Here is a 16,537-nt window from a genome sequence, read left to right as displayed (position 1 = left end):
TGTCTTTCAAATATTTTAATTCCGTGCAATGATTATTGGTGGTGGAGGTGGTAATCAAATATATATATATATAAAATAAAGTAAAAGGGGGATGCATGTGCAATGTGGGTCGTTCGTCTAATTGTTTTTTTCAGCCTTCGTTTCGTATTTGTTGGTGTTTTGGAGTTTTCCTACCTTAAGAGATGTAGACAGGTATGCTCCACATTTCCTGCCACTACCAATCTGTCCTCTTCCATGACTACTTCAAGCCTATCATTAACAAGATATTGCCTTTAAGATTTCTAGAAAGCGTATATTTAGGAGAAGTTTCTACACTTTTAGAAAAAATGTTTCGTTCTCATCTCTGATTGATATAGGATCTTACAATCCATTTTCCTTTTGAGGCCCAACATCCTCACTGACACTCGTTTCCTTCTCCCATCGATGTGGACCCCCCAATCCACCCTTTCAGGACCCAGCGTCCTTGCTGTCACACCTCTCAGCGTCGGGCTCTAATACCATTTGTAATAGCTCAAGTCCGAATCTAGCAGATATTATCCTTTTAGAATTTTCACTTTCGGGTTTACTCTCAAAGTTTTTAAAACGTATTTGTTAGGGAGGTTTTCACGCCCTTATAAAGAATGTTTCGTTCTTCCCCCAACTAAAAAATTTCTTTGTGGTCGGGGGCTTTGTGTGTGCATTAGGTAGAATAGAATAGAAACAGCCAAATTTCAGTTGTATTCTTCTGGTCAACTCAATTTGTTGATATTTCTAATTGCTACCCCATCTATCATCATTTCAAAATAATGATAAAAGAATTTGGATCTTTCCTACGTTGGTTGGTTACTGCTGGGATCAAAGAAACTTGGGAACAGAAAGTCCGAGAATAGAAATGTTGGGAATGAGTTGACGGCTTCCAGTGCATACTGGAATGAGTTTCAAATGTTTGGACACTAAGAGGACGTAGAAATAATAAGAAAAGTGTTTATATAATTTGCATTATTCCCAAAGGCTGAACTTGAAATAATTTTTTAATGGGCTTAATTTTTTTAAACACTAGATAATAAAATGAAGAAATTTTCAAAAATCAAAATGATGAATAAAGAGACCTAAATAGTTCTCGAGGTCTCTAAATATGTGATGTCCCACGTTGTGGTTGGGGAGAAGAACAAACTACCATTTCTAAGGGTGTGTAAACCTTCCACTAGCAGACGCATTTTAAATCCTTGAGGGGAAGCCTAAAGGGAAAGTCTAAATATGACAAATATCTGTTAACAGTGGATCTGAACCGTTACAAAATACCTCTACTCACTTGTAAGTGCTAATCTCTGTGGACTCGTACATTGTATACAAAATGCCTCTAAGAGAGAGTAAAAATTAGATCAAATGAGAAAGGAATAATAGGGGTACTGTGTGTTCACGGCCAAGAGTCTCCACAAAATGAAATATTTCACTTGTTCTAAGGATGGGGAAATGAGAAGCCTATAGAAATAAAACTGATACAAAATAAATCAAAGTACCTTGAAAGATGAAGAGGCATTATGGTGTGCCAGAGAGCCTGCCTCCCTTGGTTGAAACACTACAAAAGCAGCAGCGAAAGGCAACATGAAATACATTAATCAGTTACGACCATTCTACATTTGGATGATGAAACAAAGTCCCACATCGGCTAATTTAGGAAATGATCGTGGGTTTATAAGTAAAGGAATACATCTCCATTGGTATAAGGCCTTTTGGAGAAGCCCAAAACAAAGCCATGAGAGCTTATGCTCAATATGAACAATATTATACCATTGTAGAGAGTCGTGATTTCTAACATAGTATTAGAGTTATGCCCTAAACTTAGTCGTGTCAATAGATTGGTAAATCCTCAAATGTCGAACAAAGTACTCCAAAAGAAAAGGAGTCGAGCCTCAATTAAGGGGAGGCGTACTTTGTTCGAGGGGAGGTATTGGATGATGAAAAAAAGTCCCACATCGACTAATTTAGGGAATGATCGTGAGTTTATAAGTAAAGGAATACATCTCCATTGGTATGAGACCTTTTGGAGAATTCCAAAACAAAGCTATGAGAGCTTATGCTCAAAGTGGACAATATCATACCATTGTGGAGAGTCGTGATTTCTAACATCTAGCTTGAGAATAATCAAAGGCGAATCTAAACAAAGTTTTCAGTGTGATGGTTCAATAGTTGTAAAGAAAAGAAACATTGGACAATGAATTGTAAATCAAATACTTATTAAGAATATATCATAGACCTGAATTGCCATAACATGGATAAGAACTTACAAAAAACAAACACCTTCAAATATCACTCTTACAGTCTCGTGTGCAGGGGGGAGTACACCTTCAAATATCACTCTTACAGTCTCATGTGCAGGGGGGAGTACTTAGTGCTATGAATGACCATAAATTTCTCAGTACTTGATGACCCAAGATGTCCAAAGAAGACTGTAGATAAAGGCAGGTAGAACCTGATGAGGAGGTCCATTAAATAACTTTGTTCAATCAGTTTAAGCAAAATCGAAAAAATATTGAAAATTCTTCAACAAACCAACTTAAATCCTGTAAAGGAAGATAACAGATTCTATAGGATGGAAATCTTATCTATTCCAGTATGAGAACTTTCTGCTAATCCTTAATTCAATCAGTTATTCCAAGTGCCAGAAGGCAGCCACGGGAACAAATATAGTTTCATACAGTCAAAGAGTTACTTTTCAATAACATTCATACTGCTTAATTGGTAACTATTGAAATGAGCTCAGATACAACCAACCTAGATTATCATAGTAACGAGTGTGAAAAACTCAGATCTGTCCAGACAAATGGACTTGAGGTGGGGTTTTTTCTTTTTTTCTTTTTTTTTTATTCAAATGAATTAGAACCTTTTGGATATAGATATTGTGAGATCTCACCTCGATTGGAGAGGGGAACGAATGCTAGCAAGGACGCTGGACTTTGGAGGGGGTGGATTGTGAGATCTCACATTGGTTGGAGAGATGAACGAAACATTCTTTATGGAAACCTCTCCCTGGCAGACGCGTTTTAAAAATCTTGAGGGGAAGCTTGAAAGGGAAAGTTCAAAGAGGACAATATCTGCTAGCGGTGGGCTTGAGCTGTTACAAATGATATCAAAGCTAGACACCGGGCAATGTGTCAGCGAGGCCGTTGAGTCCCGAAAGGGGGTGGACACTGGACGGTGTGCCAGTGAGGACATTGAGCCCCGAAGGATAGTGGATTGTGAGATCACACATCGATTGGAGAGAGGAACAAGTAACAGCGAGGACACTGGGCCCAAAGGGGGTGGATTGTGAGATTCCACATTGATTAAAGAGAAGAACGAGGGCTAGCAAGAACACTGGGCCCCAAAGGAAGGTGAATTATGAGATTCCACATTGATTGGAGAGGAGAACGAGTGCCAATGAAGACGGTAGGCCTCGAAGGGGGTAGATTATGAGATCCTACATTAGTTGGAGAGGGGAACGAAGTATTTTTTATAAGGGTAAAAACCTCTCCCTAACAGACAGGAAACCTAATAGTATCTCCTTTGCTTGTAATGTACTTATTTAAATGTATCTTATTCAAACGGGATCCCTGTTGAAATGCAGAAGGAAACAAAGTATTCACTATTTGAGGGATTCCCTCTTGCACAATAGAACCCACGCATTTTATGCCCTAGTTTCTAAAAGTCTTCTTCTTCTGCACGCATTTCAGTACTACCTAGTCGGTGGGTTTCTTTCATCAATTCATTTATGCAAAGTACAATAGGCATCTAGCTTTCAAGGTGTTCACTTTGCCATTCGCAACTTTTGTGGATTACACCAAATCATCCAACTTTAATGATAAAGTAAATAGCTTCCCAAACTTTCCCAATTAAATATTATCAAAATAATAAGGCCAATCAACTTGATTAACCTCACCCAATTCACCACAGGGATTGAACTGTCAAACTTATTAGTGTTTTAGTCTAAGAAGCATGAGTGCTTTAGTTTGGCTAGTGTATCTGTGTCTAATACATGTGGGACACTTGGACACTCCAACCCTGGTTGGCTACACATGGGACACTTATTAACACAATAAATGTGTTAAATACTAGTTGGACAAAAGCAATATACGTCCAATTGAACATTTGTTAAGAATACTAAACAAACACATAATAGTACATGACTAGAATAATAAATTTTAAGAGACAAATGCATTAAACTCAATTTTAACATATATCTGTAAAAACTTATATGTATTAAAAAAATGAACATATTAATAAATGCATTCTTGTCATATTTAATATGATGAATCACTATGTCCATGTTATGTCATATGCTTGTCTTATACTGGTATTCATGCTTTTTAGATTTTAGACGTCTAAAAAATAATTTAGATTTCAACATCAAATTATGATAATGTTTCAACAACCAACTTATAACAACTCAAATAGATCTTCAGAAAGTTTGACAAAGCTAAACTACTTGAGTTTATTGGATTATGAATTTTTTAAAATTAGGTTATTCAACAAAGTACATTGGTGTGATCTATTTGGTTAGGGCACAATTCTCGTACCTTCAAAGATAAGGAACAAGACACTCAAACTTTTCTCACATATACTTAGCTCTAAATTGTGTAAATTGAGATACCCCTTTTGTAACTATAGTTTCACTAATCTTATGACCAATTGGAAGTGTTTTTGTAATCCATTGGATAGGATTTCCATTTTGTAAATTTCATGTCTCTTTCTTTTGTTGTAATCCATAGGATAGGATTTCCTTTTTGTAAATTTCATGTCTCTTTCTTTCTCGTCAAAATAATAGTAAATATAATAATAAGTAAATGTCCTTTTTACTTATGATAAATTACACACAAATGCATCCCATCTTAATTTCAATTCATCATAATTCCTATGGACATTTTAATCTTCAACAAAAGAAAAAATTATTAGAATTATTCCATTCACGGAGTATATAAATTGTTATGGAGAAAAAAAATTACATTTGTCTGTCAATCTTAATATAAAATTACTAATATTTTCCTTATTTATTTTCCTTGCTCTAATAAACACTCAAATACATAAACTGACTCAACCCAAATAATTTATATTAGATTGAATTAAGTTCGTCACCTAACTAAACCATTTGGATATGATAAGTTTCTAACTTAGATAGATCTAAAAAGATTTCTAACCTTTTTTCAATTCTAACGATTTTGATGGTAAAGATTCAAACCTCTAACCTCCTAATCAAAGATATATGTTTTAACAAAATGATTTACATTTAGGTTTCCTAAAATAAATAATAATAATAATAATAAATAAATCTATCCAAACTGAACCTATAAATAGCTTCCATTAATAAAAATTAGATGCAAAAATAATGTCTAGACCAATAAAACTGATGAACTTGCATTTTTCAGATGTCTTAGAAAAAGGAATAAATAAATAAAACGCCCCTGCAGTGCACTTTCTACCCTGTTTCTAGCATGTAAAGGTTTACATTTTTTACTTTACTTTTCACTGCCAGAAGGCATCGTTTTCATTGGTTCTACTTTCCAGTTCACTACAATGTATTCAAATTTACCTGTGGTATAAAACGCGCAAGTTGACTCCTGCTATGCTATCAACTCATTTGATAGGTGACAACCATCTAATCAATGATCTGTACAGAAATAACATGTTACCAGAACAATCATCGTGTATCATACACACAATGCAGAAATTCAAAGTCTCAATGGCACCCGCAACATTTCCTATCCTAACGTGTTCATAGCCTTTCCTTTAACAGGAAAACTACTGAGCCTCTTTACCTTTAGTGAAGTCACCAAACAGCAACTAATTTTCCACTAAAGTCCAACAAAAATCAAATAAAATTCTTGAAAGCTAGAGGACTAATTTAACAACTATACCGTTGTAACTATAAACTACTAACAGCTAGAAAACAACCATAGCTAGGAAGGTCAATCAAAGAAATTTGAGACAAATTCATCTGGTTCCTTAATATTAAAAAGTTCAAATACACATTTCCTCCTTCCATTATAATCGAACCGTCCCAAAAACTGGAATCGTTTCTATAAAATTATAACAAAATTTATGATTTTTAGTTTTATTTAATTGGTGCACACTGCACACGTTGACTAACTCAATAAATCTATTACTTGGACTGACGAAAAATATTGGATAGGACACGAATGTCTCAAGTAGTTAGCTCAAGTATAGATCTTGAAAATTTCTCCGGAGGAAACAATTTCATAAGCTTACAAGTTCTACAATGCTCTAATTAGCATCCCATATGACAGTTCACAAACTAGTAATTTTGTGCAGATAAGAAGTAACAAACATTGCAGTATAAAGACAAGAATGCAATTCTGAAATAACAAAAGTCAAGTGGCAATATAAGTTCAGAGTTGGATGCTTAGAACTTTCTAAGAAGCATCATAATCCTGGCACTATAAACTATGAAATAGATAATGGAGGAAAACAAATGATGGAAGTAACATTCTTCAACGAAGGAACTTCAGTTGGCAGGAAATAAATGCTCTACAAACATGATTTAACGTAAAAGCTAAGCTCCACTCCATATACCAATGCTCAATATATGGTGCCGAGACATGTCTATTATAGAGCTATGCCATAAAATCCATGTAGCTACAAGTATAGACAATGAAGCTAGTTAGCGGATGCAAACATGGACGTTATTAGGGACATGACAGTGTAATCAAACTTGTACTCAACTAACTCACAGGTTTTGTATCCATCAGTACACACACACAAGTATGTAATTCACGGTAACAAGATTCAGATAAACACAACAAGTCTGCAACTTGTGGAGGCAGGGAAGTAGATACACGGGGAGAAAAATATGAAAGAACTCTAACAACTCGGACTTTAGGAAATAATATGCACATCGTTCCTTTTAAGCCCCAGTTTTAAAAGGAAAATGAACGACAGAGCAAAAATCCAATAAACATTAGATAAATCTTCACTGATAAAAGTACGACAAACCTGAATTTCTCTTCAGGAAAGGGATTCATTTAAGATGTTCTCCATTAAAACATCTGGAAGCTTCATAGATTGAGAAGCGAACGAGCTTGCCCGACAAAATCTACCACTAGAGGAACCCATGTTGGGTCCATTCACATCAAATCAACGACAATTCGTTGGAACACGAGCAGCACCTCCGTAACAGTGGAAAACACCAGAGATATAGCCAAAATAAATGGAGAGCAAAGCGGGAAACTACAATTTCAAGGTACCAAGCCCTGGAAGAGAATAATTTAGGACGTAACTGTCCAATTCGAATATCTATCCAATCCAAATAGTAAACTCCAACGGTTATGTCGATTTCACGCTAATTCAACATTTGGCTTTAAAGTAAATTCATGTAACTGAAGGATCCATCAATTCTTTACTAGGCGATCATAAAATCGAAGGTTACTGCAACGAATTTGACAAATTATACTACTCCTTTCGAAGAATCTTTCACTACTACGCGAAACACAATAAATAACTACAACAATTTACTCACGCACGAGGTAGAAACTCCATGGAGAAACATATCAACTCATTCAGCTTCCAGACGAAATATCCAATTTCTTCAGCTTCATTAGCATCACATATATGAAAACAACAGGAAAATACCACAGATTCTTGTAAATCATCAACCCCTTGTGATTAGAAACTGAATAAGACGCAGTAGTCCAGTATCTCTTATTGATCATAAACGGTAGTTAATTATAGATGAGATCAGAATGCCAAGTAGAACGAGGTATTGTGGCCATTAAAATTGCTTACCGTCCACAAGCTTTGAAGATCGTGACTAGTGAGCGATCTTTTCTCCAAGTCCGATACAGATTTTCCTTCCCGCTTCGAACTTCACCCTTTGGCGGGAGGACTTCATTTCTTCTCTCTCACACTAAATATTTTTTCTCCGTCACCTCATTTATAGAAGTGTCTACCTATTTATACTATGCTTTTCCTTTCTATTTTTTATTTAAATTATAATTCTTTCAATTAAATAGACATCTTACTCAAATACATTAATAACAATATTAATCTTCTCGTTCTCAAATATTGTTTTGAATTAACAAAACGTAAAATTTTAAAAATATTTTTATAATAACATATAAAAATGAACGGAATATATTAAGAATATCAATACAATACATTAAAATAAATGTAATGTTAAAAAATAAAAATTTAGAAAAACAAAATGTAACAACCCAAGCCTAGAGCTAGACATCGGATGATGTACCAACATTTTCGCTGTTTTTCGAAGGGGTAGACACGAGGTGGTGTGCCAGTAAGGACGCTGCAAAGGAAGGTAGATTTTGGGCGGTCCCACGTCGATTGGAGGAAGGTAAGAGTGCCAGCGAGGACGTTACACCCCGAAATGGGTGGATTATGATGTGCCATATTGGTTGGGGAGGAGAACAAATCACAAGGGTGTGGAAACCTTCCCTTAGCAGACCCGTTTTAAAGCTTTGAGGGAAAGTCCGAAAGAGAAATCTCAAAGAGAACAATATCTACTAGCGGTGGGCGGTAGTTACAAAAAATATACCACTCATTTTTAATACTCAAACAACGACGTCTTACCCTCTTATTAACCCGAGTAACTTCATTTTTATATTACATTATAATTGATATTTAAGCGGCAATATATAATTGTAAAGATAAACTATAATTTTAATTTAGCTATAATTAACAAAATAAAATTAGTTAATTAAAGATTTTAATTAATTATGCGTAGACTAAAAAAAATGTAAAATATCCAAAATAACATTTAATATATATAATAAATTAAATGTTAATGAGAAAAATACATCTATATATTTATAATTTAGATTTATATTTTACAATTTTGGTGCATTAAATAAATTAGATATCATATAGATATGGATAACATCAAATTAAATTTCAAATCAGCCCTCCTCGACTTTATAATATTCTTGATCTTTTATTATTTCATTAATAACTTAATTTTAAAAAATTAACATAAAGTATAGTTAAATTGTTGTTTCAAGACCCGTCACTTAAGTATATCAGCAAGATTAATTATTTTTAAAATGACGTATTTAAATATGTTAAAATTTAATAATTTGACGACTTAACAGTTTTAACATTTTTCTCGTGGTAAATAAAAATATTAAAATATTAATAACTATTTAATATCAATAGTTTTTTTTCGTGAGAACCACTTATTTCTTAAATATGCAATTATTATTATTATTATTATTAGTAAAGAAGGAAATATGGCACAAACAATTCTCCTCCACGTAATTTCTTGCCACGCTTAAAGGTCGAGGAATTGTCCGATTCAATATTCCACAAAAAGTAAACTTGAAGAAACGAACAGAAAAAAACAAACAAAAAGGTAGAACCATCTTTTTCTTTCTTAGAAAATTATTTTTTTTATTTTAAAGGATTAAAATAAATTATTATTGTATGAAAATTACGTTCATAAATGAAAAATCAAACATCTCAAAATTAATTTAAAGTAATTAATCAAAATAAAATAATTTTAAAATTATTTCCTACAAAATTTTAAATACTCCGTTTATTTTTTAGAAAAATTAAACCTAATTTTGTCAAAGATTTTGTAAAAGAAAATGAAAAAGAGAATTTACTTTAGAATATATACATAAAAAAATTAAGATTCCCCCATGAAAATAAATAAATAAATAAATAGAAAGATTATAAATAATAATAATAATAATAATCAAGTTTTATTCATTAGGAAGTAGGTAAGGATTACTCACCACACGAGAAATCTTCCGCAAACAAAAGGTTCCAAAATGAGGAGATTCTCTTCCGATCAAATCATCCTTCAACAGCAAAAGCATAAAAAAAAAACAAAAAGCCAGCCACATTTTCGCTATATAATTTTGTTCTTAAGTCAAGAACCGCATTTTCGATGTTCGATTCCCTCAGAACACTAAATTTATTTAATAAATTTGAATACGTCTACAACGCTCAGGATGAGCAAGTCACAACAAACTTGTCCAGGAAATAACGCTTCAAACGTTAATTCGTTTTCCTTTTTCAGAGAGAACGTTCTTACGGCAAGGAATTTTTTCCAGAAATGGTTTTCTTTAAAATTTCAGATCTGAACAGAAAAATAAGACTAATAGACATTATCAACGGACAAAATCTTCAGCAAACCTTCGTAACTAACGCCGTCAGATTCATCTCCACCGCCAAATCTAATCATCGCTTCAACCTCCTCATCGGAGATCGAAAATCCAGCAAAATGCATATAGCTCTTCAAGTCGGCGTGGCTCAACCGTCCGTCTCCGTCTTTATCCATCGTTTTGAAGACTTCCTCCATAATCCCCGTCGATCTTCTCCGTCCGCTGGACAATACACGCTCGAACTCTTCGTATTCGACGAAACCGTTCCGATTCAAGTCGGCGACGGCTATCATCGAGCGAATAGCATCCTCGTCGGCGTCTTTGCTGTAGAATTTGCGAAGATCGTCGCGGCTAATCTTTCCGTCGTGGTCTGCGTCGAGTGCCTCGAATGCCTGACGGAAAGCGGGGGCGGTATCAGAGTAACTGGCGGCGGTTCCGGAAGGACACATGGCTGAACAGCAGAGACGAGAAATCAATGGCGGATGGGAGAAAGTTTTGGAAATGAAGAACCTGCGAAGCGGGAAGGGTTTATATAGAAAGCGGAAATTTGGGGCTCCCAGTCTGTTGGGGCCCACGCTCTTTTGGAACGGACTGGCTTGGGAAGCACGCCCGAAGGCAAGCTTTATAGAGTCTTTTTTTTAAATTTAATTTAATTTAATTTATTTTTTCATTAAAAGGGAAGGGAAGGGCGTGGTCGAGGAGTTTGGTGTTACGTATGTGGTGACGCTATTTGGGGAGAAATTCTATTCATGGTCTTAAATTGTTGGCTTATGGCTCTCTAGATTTCTTCCCTAAAAACATGTGTGTTTATTATTTATTTATTTATATATTTTTTAATCTCCCCACTTTATAAATAAAAACACATATCATTTACTATTTAAATATGTTGATTTTGATTATTTATTTTTTACTATGAGATGTGTATATGGTTCGGGTTGGGTTTACAGATTTTTTTGGACCAATCCAAAAATTGAGATTGGTTGGATTGTTAACCCAACCCAACCTGAAAATTTCTACGACCCAGCCCAGTCAACCTCTCTATTTTTGGGTTGGGTTGGGTTCGAGTTGTGAAACAACGGAGTGTATATTAGAGAAGTTTTATGAGAAATACGTAGTGGAGAAGTCAGATGACAAACAGAGAGCAGATAAGTCCAATAGAAGTGGAATGGAGCACCAAGCGGAGTGACAGTCGGCGATGACGTCTAGCGAGGAACACAGAGATGAGGTTGAGCGGAAAAAATGAGAACTGAGAAGAGAGTCTAGTGAGAATATAAAGAGGCGAGCGACGTTGGCGTTTGATGATACATAGGGACAAGACGATTAAGAGTGAGATGAGAACTGAGAAATTGAACGACAAATGTTGTGGTGTGAGTGTGTGAGATTATGAGTGCGAGAACCGAGATTTCAAAATTAGAGTTGGATTGAGTTTTTTAATAATACACGTTTAATATTTTGATGATAAAGTCTTTTGAAGACATATGGACATTGATATTCTATTGATATTAACATTTAAAAGATTGATTTATATTTTAAACTAAAGGGAAAACAAAGAAAAAAAAAAGGAAAATTGGAAAAAAAAAACAAAGAAAAAGAAAAAAGGGAAATTTAAAAACAAAGATAAAAAAAGAAAATTGAAAAAACAGTGAAAAAAAATAAAATGAAAAAAAAAATAAAGAAATAAAAATAAAATGAAAAAAAAATAAAGAAAAAAAATAAAGAAAAAAAATAAAGAAAAAAAATAAACACACGCCCAGTGGGACTCGAACCCACAATCGCCTGATTAGAAGTCAGACGCCTTATCCATTAGGCCATGGGCGCTTGCTGTTGTGTTAATGATAATAATTAAATATATTTATTTATTAGTTTGCAAAATTGAAACCCTAATTTTGTACCCACGCACTTATAAATAGCAACAGCGCTGCATCAATCTACCACCGTCTTCCCTCTCTTCATTTTTTCGTAATTTCGAACTTTTTCCTTCTTAATTGTTCTTTTCGGCATTTTGTTTTTGCAATCGCGATCCTCCATTGTAATGCCTCCGACGATGTAGCCATTAATTCCTTCATGGATTAGCGGCGGTTTCGTATCCTATGGATGGAGGAGGCAGAAATTTGTTGCAGGAACGTTGAGTTGCTTCGCCTTCGTTCTTCTCCCCAGGCGCAGTGAATTAGAGCCTGCAAAATCGTTTCGCGATTATGATTATTTTAATAGTTCTCTCTTAACGTTTGATTTGTTTGTTCCTTTTTTTCATTTCTTGCGAACTGTTTTTCCTAATTGTTGATCTGTGTTCTTGTGTTCTGGTATGTCTTCTCTCGTATTTGTCTTGGATATTTTTTCTTTAAACTTTTGGTTTCATTTTTTTAACGTGTTCTCTTGTTGAGGCTCCTGTGATGGCATGAAATCTTTGAGACCTGATAGTCTATTTGATGACAATCATAAGCATAATTCTGAGGAGGCCTTGACAATCCAAATTGTTTGTACATTCTTCTTTGTTTTGTTTTTTTTAAGGTTTGTATTTTCATCTTCTTCTTGAATTTGTCTCTTTTAGTTTTAAAGTGATGATTCGAAGTGATGAACATGCACTGGGCTCTGAATAGATATTGCAATATCTGCTATAATTGATGGATAATGCGGCCTAGAAAACCATGTCTGATCTCTATTTTCGATTTTACATTTACATCTCCAATTATATTTGGTTGTTCGTGTTTTGTTTTTCATAATATCTAGATGATTACGTGATGAGCCTTAGTCTTATATCTTTTGATTTCCTTGTGAGTTTTATATCTTCCGATTCGTACAAGACTCATGCCTTGGTATTTTCAAATTGGATTGAGTTCGAAGGCATTTGAAAATGATTATAGTTTTCATTACAACAACCGTCTTGATTTTCGGTCGATTTTCGATTGATTATTTGGTATTTACTAATGCTATGTGTACATAAAAAAATCATAATCAAAATTCAGGAAGACATACGCACTTCTCAAAGGACGCCAAGGAAAAACAAATTGAAAAGAGGAATAACAATTAGAAATCAAATAGACCTAGAAAGAATAGACAAGTACCATGAAGAAGAATTGTAATGAGACTTGTTTAATATGTTAGAAATATATTAAACTTAATTGCTGTTTTAAAATAACAAAATTAATTATGTAAAAATGTTTTGGTTTATTGAATTTCATAATGAAAAATGGAAATATAAGTTGTGAAGGATTGAACAGAATAATAAATGTGGGATGAAATTTGGTTAAAGAGACCATTGTAATTTGAATTATATTCTGAAATCTTTAATAATCTTACTTTAAAATATTTAATTACGTAATTGAGTGATTAACCATAGTATTAAGGCAAGGTTCTTACTTTTTCCAATATTTTATTGTTAATATGAAGAAGTTACTCTAATGTGTTATAACATTGAAGCTTGTTTTATAACCATATAATTTTCTATTTTCTGATTTCAAAAGATGCTTTCTCAACATTTATATTAAATGCTTTTTCCTTAAAAGATTATAATTCTGAACTTGATTCATAATTTAAAATAGGTTCACAAAAATTATTTTTATATGTATCTGTTTTTTATTTTTTAATCTACTTTTTTTTTTACAAATGCTTTCAAAATTAAATTTTTATTTATTTGTAAGAACGGTTAAAAATTCAAATGATTATAAGAAAGTAGAAAATGTAAACAAATAGTGAGAAATCAAACCAAAATTTTATAAATAGAAAATCAAATAATTTTGAAAATGTTCTTAAAATTCATATAATAAAATAAAGGTGCAGGTTAGATAATTAGTATTTTATAATAAGCTTGTTTAAAAAGAAGTGTTAACTGATTTTAAAAACCAATAACTGTTGGAGAAATTAAAGAGTTACTTGACTAGAATTCATAATCCAATATATATAAATAAAATATTCAATTTTAAGAGGGGAAAACTTCGAACTTTTTTAACAAACACGTTTGCATCAAAGATGTATTCCTCATTGCACGGATTAGTATAAATTCTTCCTGCCTAAATTTGATTGCAAAATACTTGCCTGTTGGCAAATTTTTTCATTCATTTTCAACTTTTGGCATTTTTCTTTTTGTAGTTGGGTTGAGCTGCAAAATTTGTTTTTTCGATGCAATCGAGCTAGTAGTAGACATTCATGATCATAGAAAAATTATTGAATTTTTTCCCTATAGTTTTCCTTCTTTTGTTGCCAACGTTGTGTGACATTAAGACAAGATCAAAGACCAAAAAGAGAAAATTGTGAGATCGCACCTCAGTTGAAGAGAATGAAATATTTTTTAAAAAACTTTCCCTAGCATATATGTTTTAAAAAGACAAGCTCAGAACAAGCTCAAAAGGTAAAACTCAAAGAGGTAGGCTAACATCGTTACATAATAAGTAATAATAAGGTAATATAAGAACAATTCAGAATAAAGTTAACTATTCTGCCTATTAAATTCAAAAAAAGAAAAATAAAATCTTTCTGATTGATCCTGTTCAGTGAAAATGTGTTCTAATTGTACGAACGACCAAAGTTATCTGCCAATATGATCAAAATTTTCTAAATTCCTATTGGCATGAGAAACGAAAAGTAGTTTTTTTTAGTGTGAAAATATAAAACATTATAACACTATGTTGTTCTTAGTGTTAGCGCACTGGTGATGAAAAGAAGATGACAAGAAAGTATACGACAAACCCAGCTAGAAGAATTCCTCCATAGATGTAATTTTGAGAAGACTGCACTGGATATTTGTACTCAATGCTGCAGCATCTCATCTTCTCCCTCTCTTCGCTCAATACAAAATCGACGTACCTACGACACACACAATACGAACGCTTTGCTTTAATGCCACAGATTTATTTGTTTAAAAGAAATGAAGCTACGGTAAACTATCTTTCAGATGGAGCCACTTACTGCTGGGTGAAAATGGAGCTCTGGAAAATTTCTGAACTATTCAGATGTGCTTCTTGTAAGCGATGGTCATACAATAGCGATGATAGATCCACGAGCTGTTCCTCAAGGTTCTGTTTTTCGGTTTCGAAGAATCAGTCATTTGAAGACGTTTAGTACTGACATTAGTATTGACATTTCAATGACTTACATCCAAGTATTTCTCAAGTCGTTCAACCAGTTCATGGGGGAAAGGTTCTGGCAAGTTGGTCGTTTTTTTATAGAACTTCTCCAACCATAACTCAGTAGCTGTCTTGTTCTTCTTGCCTTTCACTGGTTCACCAAGTGGAGTTTTCAGATGTTCTGCTGCAAAGGTTTGGACAGTCTGACACCAAATAAACAGTGATTAAACCGAACTAAGCCAAAGATTAAAAGATCAGTTGTAAGTAAAATTACCTCTGATGTATCTCGGATTCGGTGTAGAGCTGAATCTACACGTGCATATATTATGTTCCTCTGTTAAGAAAAAACGTAAAAGAGTGAAAATATGTTTCAGCAATCTAAACCGATAAATAAGAAACTCCCAAACACCAATGTACCCTCATATATATAATTATGAAGCCAGGGATCCCATTAATCCTAGTAATCCTTACCAATGCAACATCTTGGAGCATTTGACTGACTTGGGTCGTGTTTGAGAACGGGCCAAAAGGATGACAACCAGCAGCCCAGAGCCAATTTACAACTGCCCTCTCATGAACATGAGAAGCCCTCTCATAAGGTGCAGTCAAACCACCAACAGCTGAAGCAAGCCCAGCCAATATATGACGTTGTGCTTGCGATGGATCAGCATACCTTCTGCGTGTTTCAGAAACATAACTGCACAAAACAACACACATGAAAGTGAGTCAACTGTCATAACAAGAGAAAGAGAATTCGCCAAATGCCCTACTTCGCAAAAGGCGCTAAAAGTTAGTCAAGGACTGATGAAGCACCTACCTAATGTTGATAGTAAGTGACATGAAGATAAATCAAAAGGGTATGCTAAGCAAAGTTGATTCACATTATGTTACACATACATATATACTTGAGCGGAGGCAGGGCTTGCACATTCTCCAAGAAAAAGAATATGATATGAATTAGGATGCCCTCGTTTTACCTCTAGAGCCAATCGGGCGTTCAAGGGCCAAATAACTACAATTGGCTTTCGATTTTGACATACAAAAAGTGGTGAACTCAATTAAGGAAGGGAAAATGAACCAAAGCTCTCTACATTAGATCAGCCATGCTACAAGAAGAAAATAGAGTTTTATGTTACAAAAGCATTTACTGGTGTAACTTTGATAGCAACATTTACTTTAGGTGTTTACTTTTGGGTCACTGTAGTGTTGAAACGTGGTGTGAGGAACTAGTTCTCCCTGTCTTCGATCAAAATGTAATCCATATCTAATCCTCTCCTTTTGGATTGAAATCAAAATGGTTTGGGTTTTTTTTTGGAAATTGATAGTAAGGAGTTCACACAACCAAAGGGTACCTAATTTTCAAGAATCAAGAGTCCCCCCCCCCCC

The 16,537-nt window shown here is 34.0% G+C and overlaps 2 protein-coding genes, 1 long non-coding RNA gene and 3 other non-coding genes across 7 annotated transcripts in view; 2 read left to right on the top strand and 4 right to left on the bottom strand.

The window, feature by feature from the left end:
- Positions 1 to 1,428: 1,428 nt before the first annotated feature.
- Positions 1,429 to 7,881, bottom strand: LOC111457483. 2 transcript variants are annotated; one of them, XR_002712937.1, is made up of 5 exons: positions 7,756 to 7,881; positions 6,967 to 7,223; positions 6,547 to 6,609; positions 5,546 to 5,623; positions 1,429 to 1,558 (listed from the first exon to the last, which is right to left on the bottom strand). It is a non-coding gene; the product is annotated as an uncharacterized LOC111457483 (long non-coding RNA). The 2 variants fall into 2 exon arrangements; XR_002712936.1 differs by lacking the exons at positions 1,429 to 1,558; positions 5,546 to 5,623 and having other exon boundaries at positions 6,171 to 6,609.
- Positions 7,882 to 9,836: 1,955 nt separating this feature from the next.
- LOC111457482 (calmodulin-beta-like) lies at positions 9,837 to 10,697 on the bottom strand. The gene has a single exon (XM_023099697.1). It carries the CDS (start codon positions 10,538 to 10,540, stop codon positions 10,085 to 10,087), a length of 456 nt encoding a protein of 151 aa, XP_022955465.1. The 5' UTR covers positions 10,541 to 10,697; the 3' UTR covers positions 9,837 to 10,084.
- A 1,139-nt stretch (positions 10,698 to 11,836) lies between these two features.
- TRNAR-UCU lies at positions 11,837 to 11,909 on the bottom strand. Its single transcript has one exon. It is a non-coding gene; the product is annotated as a tRNA-Arg (tRNA).
- A 565-nt stretch (positions 11,910 to 12,474) lies between these two features.
- LOC111458077 lies at positions 12,475 to 12,546 on the top strand. Its single transcript, XR_002713044.1, has one exon. It is a non-coding gene; the product is annotated as a small nucleolar RNA R66 (small nucleolar RNA).
- A 109-nt stretch (positions 12,547 to 12,655) lies between these two features.
- On the top strand, positions 12,656 to 12,747 carry LOC111458083. The gene has a single exon (XR_002713050.1). It is a non-coding gene; the product is annotated as a small nucleolar RNA snoR118 (small nucleolar RNA).
- Positions 12,748 to 14,509: 1,762 nt separating this feature from the next.
- The window catches only part of LOC111457479, an 8,290-nt gene continuing 6,262 nt past the window's right edge, over positions 14,510 to 16,537 (bottom strand). The window contains exons 12-16 of the mRNA XM_023099695.1: positions 15,623 to 15,848; positions 15,426 to 15,485; positions 15,181 to 15,354; positions 14,994 to 15,103; positions 14,510 to 14,891 (exon numbers count right to left, since the gene is read on the bottom strand). Coding sequence (XP_022955463.1) covers positions 14,726 to 14,891; positions 14,994 to 15,103; positions 15,181 to 15,354; positions 15,426 to 15,485; positions 15,623 to 15,848 — 736 coding nt within the window. The 3' untranslated portion in view covers positions 14,510 to 14,725. The remainder of the gene's footprint in view (positions 14,892 to 14,993; positions 15,104 to 15,180; positions 15,355 to 15,425; positions 15,486 to 15,622; positions 15,849 to 16,537) is intronic.

Source organism: Cucurbita moschata, unplaced genomic scaffold, assembly GCF_002738365.1.
Source record: "Cucurbita moschata cultivar Rifu unplaced genomic scaffold, Cmos_1.0 Cmo_Scf00020, whole genome shotgun sequence".
In the NCBI taxonomy this organism is placed as follows: Eukaryota; Viridiplantae; Streptophyta; class Magnoliopsida; order Cucurbitales; family Cucurbitaceae; genus Cucurbita; species Cucurbita moschata.
This window is presented reverse-complemented; position numbering and strand designations above follow the sequence as displayed.

What these genes read in the sequence shown, in the direction of transcription:
- LOC111457482 (XM_023099697.1), bottom strand. Translation starts at nt 10,540, where the DNA reads ATGTGTCCTTCCGGAACCGCCGCCAGTTACTCTGATACCGCCCCCGCT.